The sequence below is a fragment of the Rhinolophus ferrumequinum genome, chromosome 16 (genome assembly GCF_004115265.2).
Source record: "Rhinolophus ferrumequinum isolate MPI-CBG mRhiFer1 chromosome 16, mRhiFer1_v1.p, whole genome shotgun sequence".
In the NCBI taxonomy this organism is placed as follows: Eukaryota; Metazoa; Chordata; class Mammalia; order Chiroptera; family Rhinolophidae; genus Rhinolophus; species Rhinolophus ferrumequinum.
The window spans coordinates 62,671,423-62,683,905 of NC_046299.1; the positions used below are offsets into that span (position 1 = coordinate 62,671,423).

The 12,483-nt window shown below is 38.1% G+C and overlaps 1 protein-coding gene across 1 annotated transcript in view; it reads right to left on the reverse strand.

Annotated features, from left to right (window-relative positions):
• Positions 1 to 12,483, reverse strand: part of PTPN20 (protein tyrosine phosphatase non-receptor type 20) — a 55,031-nt gene that overhangs the window by 11,060 nt on the left and 31,488 nt on the right. Inside the window, exons 7-8 of the mRNA XM_033129983.1 lie at positions 4,061 to 4,395; positions 1,484 to 1,699 (exon numbers count right to left, since the gene is read on the reverse strand). Of these exons, the coding sequence (XP_032985874.1) occupies positions 1,484 to 1,699; positions 4,061 to 4,395 (551 nt within the window). The remainder of the gene's footprint in view (positions 1 to 1,483; positions 1,700 to 4,060; positions 4,396 to 12,483) is intronic.

Below are 12,483 nucleotides of genomic sequence, written 5' to 3' on the forward strand. Positions count from 1 at the left end.
GCTGCTACTGCATGTGTCTCGCCTGGCCGCCAAAGAGACTATAGTGGTATGACTCCCTATCTATGGCTCCGTGGGTGTTCCTTTTTGGCCTAGCCATATGCTGTATTCTTATTTGGGGAGCGGGACCAGAGGCCCCGCAGGCTGCCCCGCACGACATATGGGAACAGAAACATTAGACTTAAATTTTCAGCTTTTTTGAGAACACTTCTCTTTTTTGGGGGGGGGGCACCCAGTTTATATTCATTCTTTGTAATAAAGCCCTGAGTCTGATCTGGAAAACCATTGCTCTCTCATCTTCAACCTTATGGTCTAGAGTAGCCCCCACTGGCCTAAACTGACCAGCATCTCCCACAGTAACTAGTGAACTAGGAAGGGGCTGTAACTCAATCGCAAATAATGAAATTCTAGGAGATACTGGGCTGAAGCTTCTGAAAAACAGAAACTTCCTTTGTCCTCCAGGAGTTCCTGGGAGAGGATTTTCCACCCTCCCACATGATATGGCCTGAAGATGGCGAATTCCAGAACCCATGCAGCCATCTGCCATCACAGGGGAGAGGTGTCACTGTTGGAGAGCAACTACGTAAAATCTGAGAAAGCAGAGTCTGACGTGTTCCGACAACAACACCCCTGCAGAATGTGCCCACCGGGCCAATGCCTCAGAGCCCCATTTTCTCAGAACTGGGGTGTGGACTTTCATGCTCCTTGTGGTTATGGTAGGAGCCACTTTCCCCCAGGGCCTGCTAAGTAAACACTCGTCTTCCCGTTCTCACTTCTGCAGCGCAGGAAAAGAGTTCAGTAAGAGTTTGGCCTTGTTGGCCAAAAATCTAGTCGAATTCCCTCATCAGTTTAATCAATACTAAAGGTAAAATTATAATCACCATATGTCTCATTCCTGCGTCTATCCCTTAGCTGGTTCTAAACATAGGAGGAAAGTAAAGAATTGCTAACGATTTACTCAAACCCAACATTATTATTATCTTTATTTTATATATGAGAAAACTGGGTGTCAGAGAGGAGGAGCAATTTGCACAAGGTCACTAAAAATCTACAGTATGTGGCAAAACTGCTACTCAAACCCAGGGACCTCTCATTAACTCTGAAGTCTCCATTGTTTCCAATGTGCTCACGTGCATGTATTTATGCTTATTAAAAACAGGCACACTTCATCTCCAGTCTCTAACAAGATTCTGGAAACTATCTGTGGGGTGGAGGGAAGAAAAAGGGAAATGAACTCACATTTACTGTGAATTCTGTCTAACCCAGACACTGTCTAAGCCACTCATTTGCATTACATACCCCAGCCTCACAACCACCTCCAGGAACCTGCAGTAGGTAAATGAGAAGCAGGCACCCAAAGCTCGCGTGCTGTCCATTTGCTAAGTCCGTCTTGAAGGCCAAATATTGGTCTTCAGCTATTAGAAGTCTGTTACAAGTAGAGTGCTCACTAATGGCGCCGGTTTATCTGCTTCATTCACACACTTACTGAAAAGTTCTTCTCAATGGCACAGAACACAACATCCACACAGAGGAACACCCCCGTGCGGCCCACACCAGCGCTGCAGTGAACAACCATGGGTCCGGTGAGGTGGCTCCTCCTCACATAACGAACATACTTTATGAAGCCATCTACTGGGGCAGGGGTGCCATGATCTGGCCAGTTGGTGAACTGCAACTGTTTTACAATGTGGCTAGTTCCTGTCTGTTGAGAAAAAGGGAGAGTGAGGGAAGGGGGTGGGGCGGGGGGGAAAAGAGGGAGAGAGCGAGACGAAAGATTTATCAACTTTTTATATTAGAGATCTCATTTCAATTTCTAATATACCAGTAATAATAACAATGGCTATATGGTAATATAATGATAAAAATAAGAATACTGCAGGTGATAGGAATTGAGCACTTAGTGTGTGCCAGGTACTGTGCTAGGAACTTCACATGCATGATCTCATTTAGTCCTCACAGCAACCCTGGGAGGCAGGCACTATTTTATCCTCATTTACAAATGAAACAGTAAGAATTAGGGTGACAGAGATGTACGCTAGGTCACATGTTTACTGCTGGGACTGTCATGTAAGCCTCCTGAATCCAGATCTAACATCTTTCTTCTGCACCATGAGGCTACAGAGAAAACAAGAATCCAAAAGATGGCCTAACACGTTACGAATAAGACAGAATAGCAATCTACCTTAGCTTAAATAGCATGATACTAAATTCAATTAAAACAAGTAGGTGCTATCATGCTGCCTGGCAATGAGGACAGGGTGGCTAATGGCCACGTGAGTGGACTATGGCCCCACTCTTGTGCGGAGCCCCCTGCAGCTGGAGTCATGAACCCCTCCTTCAAAAGCATTTTGAATTCACCCATCATCCCTTCCAAAGGATTTTATATTTCCACCCTGTCCCAAAAGTGAAGCCCTCATTTTACTTCACTGGGGACCCTCATGGGAAAACTTGGGATGGGTTTCTCACTCCTCTTCTGCTTCCTCCTAATGCATCTCTTTTTCTTAAGTTCTAAATAGAAAACTCAGGTTTGAATCATTTGTTCATGAAATTGAATGATGAAAACAATACTTGAAAATCCTGTGAAGGAAGGCACCGAGTTTTGGCACTCTTACCCTACCACACATTTTGGGGGTTAAGGCTCTCCTGCACTACTGACCATGAGAACCTGCACACAGGTGGGCCTCAGGGCCGTCCTGACCTCGAGCCACGAAGACAGAGCCCTCATGCAGATTCCCCAAACATGAACCCCATGGTTTTGAGGTTTGCAGGTGGATCCCAGCATCTGAGTCCACAGACAGATCATTCCTCTGTGCCTCCCACCTGGCCTGTACTCTCCAAGCATGCTGTCCTTCTGCCACAGCACACGTCACACATCATTTGGGACTGATATGTTTGGTATCTTCCTTCCCCACTAGAATGTTTACTCTAAGAGTTGTAAATGTGTCTGCTTTCTATCGCCAGCACCTGGTACAATACCTGGTTAACGGGAGGGAATCAACAAGTACTAGGGGGGTGAGGGATCAGGTGAAGCCCCAGGTGTACAGCACCTAACACAAAGCCAGCGAGCTCTGCAGCAGTGTCAACCAGTGTTATTATTCTGGACCTCCTGCTTCCCTCTCGGGGCGCTGACCCTTCTAGTGTTCCTTAGTTCTATCTTTCCCCATCCCTTCCTACTCCTCTATCTCTTCAACTTTTCCATTTGCACTCAGGTGCCCCACCCCACAGCAAACTCTTGGAAGCCCTCATTGCTTCCTTAAATGTTTCCTCCATTTCCTTGCCTTGCCCTAGTTGATCATGACACCTTCTTACTAAAAGTCTTCAATGTCTCCCAATTATCTTCATAATAAAGTTTGGCTCCTTAGCTGAAATCCAAGATATTTCATGTTCTGGCTTGTCCTTGCTTGCCTTCTATAGCTTTATCTTATCTCTCATTACTCCGTGGCACTGAAATTTTCTTCCAGAAACACTTAACTACTTCCATTTCTTTATACATACTCCATGCTATTTTGTATCTCAGTCATCTATTTCATCTTTCCACCTTTCTCATTTGGGTAATTCTCAATCCAGATGTCACTTCCTCCAGAAAACCTTCCCTCAAACCCGAAGTAAAGCTAGTATTTCCTTTCCGAGCCCCCAAAGACCCCATACAATCTCAATGTTACCACTGAGCAGTAATTGGAAGTATCAGTGAGCACGCCAAACTGCCCACTACTCAGTAGGTAGAGGCAGTGCCTGGCACAGTGATTGGCACACCTTACGGACTCAATACACACCTGTCACACTTGGCAGAAACAGCCAAAGTACATCCCAGGATTAGGCAACTTCCAATACTCACTCTCCCTGTCCCGCCTCCCCTTTTCAATGTTTTCATCTCTCTAGCCAGAGTTTGGTAAAGCACAAGGAGAAATGGTGGTGTCTTAGTTTCTGGTACCATAGAGAAGTAAAAATAAGTTATTTAAAAAGTATCCTGTCTATATCCCATCCTACTCCTAACTTCTTATCCTGACACATGTGCTTATATAATGAAATATATGTATCTGATACCGATTTTTAAAAAACTTACAGACTTCCTCACAACTTGAAATATTCGAATGATGAAATACTGAAGTATCTGGTAGTTCTCCAGGACAATATAACAGTTTTTCAATTCCAAAGGCTTCTTCATAGAAATGGGCCAGTAATGGTGGCATTTGACAATTCTATCTTCTATCTCTCTGGTTATCATGACAATAACATTACAGTTATTTTCCAAAATCATTTGCCAAAAGTCATCTGTGGTACCTGGCAGTGGTCCTTGGGTAGCGATATAAAAATACTCTTCTCCAGCATTGGTTATTCTAATATAACTAGCATTAATGTAGTCCTTGTTTTCTCCAAGAGGAACACGTGTTGAATCATCTATTACAAAAACAGAAACATCTGGCAGATAAAAGAAAAGTGGGAGATGCAATACACCCAGACTTCATGAAAGAATTTCGCACAGGCAAATCCATTTACCTCTTTGACCAACAGAGTTGATGACATAGGAGTTTCTTTTTAAAAGTGTTATTTGAGTCCATGATTTGAAATCTTCCCTCCCTAAAGCCTATCAACATGACGTAAGAAATATACAACTAGGGAAGTTTTGTTGTTTTTGTTTTAAATCAGTTTCTACTCAACAGAGAAGGATGTCATCAATATTCAGACACTTCGAGAGATTTCTGTTAGATGTGGTACAGGATTAGGGAGGTACCACTAGTCTGCAACTCAACGCAGCAAAGGAGGAGACCTCTGAGGGAGCAAGTGAACGACACTCTCCTACAAGTCTGGAGAACCTGCAAGCTCAATAGTGGCTTAAAATTACAAGTCAGACAACTACAACTCAGCAAGGGATCCCCTGCTCGACACACAAAAATGCCTGAAAGATCCACCTATCAGAATATATGAAGGTGAGCATATTTGAAAGAGCAGGGGAGGCAGGACAGGAAGAAGGAGAGGGACAGCTGCTGCAGAAGCAGTTCAGCGCCGACAGCAGCTCCAGTGAGAGGCCGCAGGGGAGGGGGGAACGGGTCTGCAATGCTCACACTGGAGCCTGGAGCTTACGAATGAGCAGAAGCAGTGGTCCCCCGAGAAAAGGCATCTCCCTTCCCTTCTCCACATTGCAGCAGACCTCCAGTAGAGGTGGCTAGGAAGCTTAACACAATACAACAAATCTGACAGCCATTACTGGAAGGGGGGCAGAGCCAGGGTCCAAACTTGCCTCCATAGCCTCACCCATCCTGACAGAGCCTAGTAAAGAAAGCTGAGAAGCACTAGACAGGGGTGCAGTGCCCATGATCACTGCTGGAAGAGCTGTAGGTGTTTGAGCTAAGTTCCCTAGCAATACCAATCCACTCAGAGAAAGGTAGAGAAAACTGAGATGGCTTAAACAGTACATCAGGGCTGCAAAATCATGAACTCACCCCCTTCCCGCCCTATTCATCCTGGCAGATCTCAGTAGAGACAATGGAGATGCCCCCAAAAACAGCAAGGCCAGAGACCATTAGTAAAAAGGAGGTAGTGCTGGGAGTTCATAAAACTGGTTCTCTACCACCCACCACATACCGCCACCACAGTGGTAATGTCCTGTAACCAAGGTGAGCTGATCACACAAGGGACATCTACCATCCTAGAGGATACACAACATATTTCCTTTAACCAAAGTGACACAGCTCCACCTCAACCCCAGAAGCACAAATAGTGCAGGTAGGAGAGAACAAAACTTGTGCTATAACACCATCTACTGGAAAACAAAAGAAAGTGTTTTACATATCAACCTGCTGAATTGTTGAGAGCAAAAGAGTAAAGAAGAAAAGAGGTCACTACCTCAAATACCCAGGCAAAGAAAACAATCCATCAAATACCATGAACAACCAAGGTGACATGGAGCACAAAAAAAAAAAAAAAAAAAAAAAATGAAGTCTCCAGAAATCAAACTTAAAGTTATAAAAGACTGTGACTTAAATGACAAGAGAATTTTAAGATGGCCATTATGAAGAAGCTAAATGAGATATAAGAGAACTCAGAAAATAAGTTCAATGAGCTCTGGAAGAAAATTAATGAACAAAGGAGTACTTTACCAAAGAGATTGTAACTATAAAAAGAGCCAAACAAAACTTTTGGAGCTGAAGAATTCAATAAATGAGATGAGGAATGCATCGGAGAGCATTTGAAACAGCAAACCAGATGGAAGAGAAAAGTAGTGAGCTCAAAGATAGAAATGTAGAAATGACCTAGAAGGGAAAAGAGAGAGAACTAAGAGGGGGGAAAAAAAAAGAACTCTGTGAGATCTATCTGACTGCATTACAAAGAGTTACCTAAGGATAATGGGTATACCTGGAGAAGAAAGGGAGTAGGGAACAGTGAGCCTAGTCAAACAAATGAGCAATGACAAATTCCTAAACCTAGGGAAAGAGCTGTACCCTCAAATCCAAGAAGCTAACAGAAAACCCAATTATCTCAATGCAAAAAGACCTTTTCCAACACGTTATATTAAAACTATCAAAAGTTAGTGACAAAAAAAGAATTCTCTAGGAAGCCAGGGGTGGGGAAGACTGTAACCTACAAAGGAAACCCCATTAGATTATCATCAGATTTTTCAACAGAAACCTTACAAATCAGGAGAGAGTGTAATTAAATATTCAGAATATTGAAAGAGATAAACCACTAGCCAAGAATAATATATCCAGCAAAGATATCCTTTAGGAATGAAGGAGAAATAAAGACTTTCACATACAAACAAAGGCTGAGGAATTTTACCACCACAAGATCTGTATTATACGAAATGTTTAAAGGAGCTCTTTTACCTGAAACAAAAATACAAAAGTATATAAACTTTGAGTAAGATGACAGACAGAAGCAGGAAAATACAACTTTATTTCAGAATAGGGTATTAAACACTTAACTATAACATAAAGGTTAAGAAAAAAATAATTTTAAAAAAAGACTAACTTTTGCAATTTAGAAAAAAATGCACAGCATAAATAGAGATAATTTGTGGCAACAAAAATATAAAAGCAAAGGAGAAAAAGGGCTGAACTTGCACAGGTGAATAAAGACAAAATGCAATCAGAAGAAAAAGGATTACTGTATGTATGAGACATTTTCACATAAACCTAATGGCAACCACAAAACAAAAACCTACAGCTGAGACAACTAACATTAAAAAAAAAAGGAAACAGAAGAATCATAAAAAGAAAATGTAACTAAAATAGCAGACAAATATATTGTGTTGAGTAGAACAACTCAGACAGAGAAAAACAGATGCAATGTGATTTCACTTATATGTGGAATCTAAAGAACAAAATAAACAAACAAAACAGAAACAAATTTACAGACACAGAGAACATTTTGATGGTTGCCAGATGGGAGGGGGGTTGGGGGTGAGTGAAAAATGGAAAGGGATTAAGAAGTACAAATTGGCTGTTACAAAGTAATCATGAGGATGTAGGATAGAACACAAGGAATATAGTCAATATTATTGTAATAACTATGTATGATGTCAGACAGGTCCTAGATTTATTGGGGTGATAGATGGGAGGGGGTTGGAGCAGGGTGAAAAAGGTGAAGAGATTAAGAAGTACAAATTGGTACTTACAAAATAGTCATGGGGATATAAAGTAAAGCACAGAGAATATAGTCAATAATATGGTAATAACAAAGTATAGTGCCAGGTGGGTACTAGACTAGTCAGGGGGAATCACTTCTTTACTTATATAAATGTCTAACCACTATGCTGTACACCTGAAATTAATATAAAATAATATTGAACATCAAAATAAATAAGTGTAGGAAAAAGAAACAATGGTAATACAGAATAACCAGAAAACAAAAGATAACATAACTGTAGTAAATCCTCATCTATTGATAATTACCCAAAATGAAAATGAATTGAACTCAGCAATCAAGAGACACAGAGTAGTTGGGTGGATTGAAAAACAAAACCCAATTATATGTTGCCTACAGGAGATCCATCTCAGCTTCAAAGACAAATACAGGTTCAAAGTGAAAGGGTGGAAGATGATACTCCAAGCAAACAACATCCAGAGAAAATCAGGTGTAGTCATACTTAGATCAGACAAAATAGATTTCAAGATATAAAAGCTAATAAGAGACAAAAATGAACATTTTATTATAAGAATAAAGGGGACAGTTCACCAAGAAGACATAACACTTATCTATCTATCTATCTATCTATCTATCTATATACACACACCCAACTTGGGAGCATCAAAATATATAAAGCTATCACATCTAAAGAAATTCACAAAAATACAATTATTATAGGGGACCTAAATACATCATTAACAGCAATGAATAGATCATCCAAACAGAAAGCCAATAAGGATATATTGCCCTTACTTGACACAATAGACCATATAAACATAATTGATATTTATAGAACTTTCCATCCCAAAATGACAGAATATACATTCTTCTCAAGTGCACACAAAACCATCTCAAGAATATACCATACGTTGGGACACAAAACTGATCTCAATAAATTTTAAAAGCCTGAAAACATACCAAATATATTTTTTGAGCATAATGGTATGAATCTGGAAATTAACTACAAGAAGAAAGGTAGAAAACCTATAAATAGGTGGAGATTAAACAGCATACTACTGAACAACTACTGTATCAAAGACACAATAAGAGATCAAAAGATACATCAAGATAAATGAAAATACGACATATCAAAATTTTGGGGATGCAGCAAAAGTGGTAGTAAGAGGGAAGTTTGTAGCATTATAGGCATAACTCAAGAAAGATCCCAAGTAAATAATTTAACATTACTCCCTAAAGAGCTAGAAAAAGAAGAACAAACAAAGCCCCAAATAAGTTGAAGAAAGGAAATAATAAAAATTAGAGTAAAAATAAATGAAATGGAGAACAAAAATACAATAAAAAAATTAATGAAGACCTGGTCCTTTGAAAAGATTATCAAAATTGACAAACCTCTGGCTAGATTCACTAAGAAGAAAAGAGAGGAAACTCACTCAAATAAAATCAGAAGTGAAAGGAAGTTACAGCATTTACCACAGAAATATAAAGGTTTATACAAGAATACTATAAAAGGCTACACACCACCAAATTTGAGAACCTGGAAGAAATGGACAAATTCTTAGAAATATATGACCTTCCTAAACTGAGCCACGAAGAATTGGAAAACCTGAAGAATTGAAAAACTGGTAAAGGAACTAAAACAGTAACCAAAAATCTCCCCAAAAATAAAAGTCCAAGACCAGAGGGCTTCACTGATAAATTCTACCAAACATTCAAAGATTTAATATCTATTTGTCTCAAACTCTTTCCAAAAAATTGAAGAGGAAGGAATAATTCCTAACTCATTTTATGAGGTCAACATTACACTGATACCAAAACCAGGCAAGGAAAACAACAACAAAAGAAAATTATAGGCAAATATGTCTGATAAACATAGATGCAAAAATCATATACATAGTACTAGCAAATACAAAAATACATTAAAAGGATAATACATCACAATTAAGTGGGGTTCATTCCAGGATGCAAGGATGATTCAATATCTGTAAATCAATCAATGTGATACACCACATTAACAAAATGAAAGATAAAAATCATATGATCATATCAATAGATGCAGAAAAAGCATTTGACAAGATACTACATCCATTTATGATTAAAACATTAAATAAGATGGGTATAGAAGGAAAGCACCTCAACATAATAAAGGCCACATATGACAAACCCTGAGCTAATATCATATTCAATGGTAAAAAAACTGAAAGCTTTTCTTCTGACATCAGGAACTGGACAAGGATGCCCACTCTCACCAGTATTATTCAACACAGTACTGGAAGTTCTAGCCAGAGCTATAAGACAAGAAAAAGAAATAAGTCATCTGATTGGACAGGAAGAGGTGAAATAGTCTCTATTTATAGGTGACACACTATATATAGAGAACCCTAAAGATTCCACCAAAGAACTATTAGAACTGATAAATGAATTCAGTAAAGTAACAGGATACAAAATTAATATTCAGAAATTGGTTGCAATTTTATACACCAATAACGAACCATCATAAAGAGAAATTTAAAAAAAGAAAAAGATAGAGAAATTAAGAAAATAATCCCATTTACAATTGCATCAAAAAGAATAAAATACCTAGGAATAAATTTAGAGAAAGAGGTAAAAGATGTAATTGAAAAACTACAAGACGTTGAACATTTAACAGACTTGAAGTATAACTGTCCTACATAAACACCCCTGAAACCATCACTACAATAAAGATAATTTAACATCTCCATCACTGCTAAAATGTTCTCATGCCCCTTTGTAATCTATTCTTGCTGCATCCTCACATGACCTTACATTTCCTTGGTGCCCTAGCATCCCTGGTGTCTTTTGAGTGTCCTAATCTCTTCTTATGAGGATACCAGTCATGTTGAATTAGAGTCCACCCTAATGGCCTCATTTTAACTTAATTACTTCTTTAAAGGCCCTATCTCCAAATACAGTCATATTCTGAGGTCCTGGGGGGCTTAGGACTATAACATATGAATTTTGGAGAAACAAAATTCAGTCTATAATGTGTCATTAGTTTGGTATTTTTTTATTGCTGAGTAGTAATTCCATTGTGTAGGCATATCACATTTGTTTATCCATTCACCTACCATTGAACATTGATTTGTTTTCAGTTTTTGGCTATTGCAAATAAAACTGATATGGGCATTCATATGCAAGTCTTTATGCAGACATATGTTTCTATTTCTCTTTTTTTTTTCCACATTAGTATTCTGCTTTAATTTTTTTTTAATCTTTATTAAATTTATTGGGGTGACATTAGTAAAATTATATAGGTTTCAAGTGTACAATTCTATAATACATAATCTATATATCGCATTGTGTGTTCACCACCCAGAGTCAGTTCCCCTTCCATCACCATACATTTGACCCCTTTTTTCCTCTTCTACCACCCTCCTTCCAACTCTTACTCTAATTCTCTTAAGTAAATACATAGGAGTAGAACTGCTGCTTCATATGGTAGGTATATGGTTAACTTTATAAGGAACTGTTAAACTCTCTTCCACTGTAGTAGGTGTGAAAAGATATAGTATTATAGTTTTAACTCACGTTTTCCAAATGATTAATGATGTTAAGCATCTTTTCAATATTTGTCACTTGTATACCTTCTTTGATGAAGTGATGCCCAAGTCTTTTGCTCACTTATTTTTGGGTTATTTGTCCTCTTATCAAGTTGTAGGAATTCTTTATATATTCTAAATGCAAGTCCTTTGTCAAATAAATGTTTTGAATGTATTTTTCTCTCAGTCTGTTGCTTGTTTTTCATTTTTATAACAGTGTGCTTTGAAGAGCAATTTTTTTTTAATTTGATGAAGTCCAATTTGTTTTTTTTTCTTTTATAGTTTGGGTTTTTCTGTCCTGTTTAGAAAAACTTTGCCAAACCCAAGGACACTAATTTTTTCTGTTAGGTTTTCTTCAGAAATTTTATGGTTTTAAATCTTATATTTAGGCCTATGATCTATGTTGAATTAATTTTTATAGAAGGTGAGGGTCAGAGTTCATTTTGTAGTATAAGAATATGCAATTGTCCAGGACCATTTACTGAAAGGTTAACTTTGTTGACTTGCATCCTTAAATTCAGATGTTATCATCTGCTCTGTCCTCCTGATGTGACTGTAGATAGCATTTGATATGTGTTAAATGTGGTCTGACAAGTGGAAAACTAATAGAAATCTAAGTCACTATCATTATTAGTTAGTTCTGAGTAGATCTTGACCCAGAGACAAGTAACAGAAAAAGTTTTACTAGGCCAGGAGTCAGAGAACCTGACATGTGGTATGGCTCCACTCCTGTTTTTAGCCTTTAAAATATCATTTAACCTCAGAGCTTATTCCCTCATCTATAAGACAAGAATAACAATACCTGACTGGTATATTTCAGAGGAATTTTATGAAGATCATCCATTTTTAAATGCTGCAAATTATAAAGTGCTATAGAAATGTCTTTACACTTGAAAATTCCTGGACTACATAATGCAGTCCATTCTTGCTTTGCATGGTAGTACAGGCCCATAAATTTGACTGTGCATGCTGAAGTTGTTAATAATCTTAATTAACAACTTAAAGATCTTAATAACCAAGGGGGGAAATTATGATTGTTCCATAACCCTTAAAAATGTTTGTCAAAACATTAGAAACCCTTTTACTGTTGGTTATAAATGTACAGGGAAGTGGAAAAATAGCAAAAATAATACTTATAATACTGGAATTTAAAACATTAGAAACATTGAGAATTAGAGCAATTACTTTGTTAAAAAAGAAAACTTATCAAGACTAGTTTGAATAGTGTTTGCCTCTTCTTTTCACCACATAACTCACAATACACACTGAGCATTTTTTCTATGCCTTGGTGAACTATCATACTCCCTAGTTTGGATAAGTTTCCACCATTTTATCCTTTGCA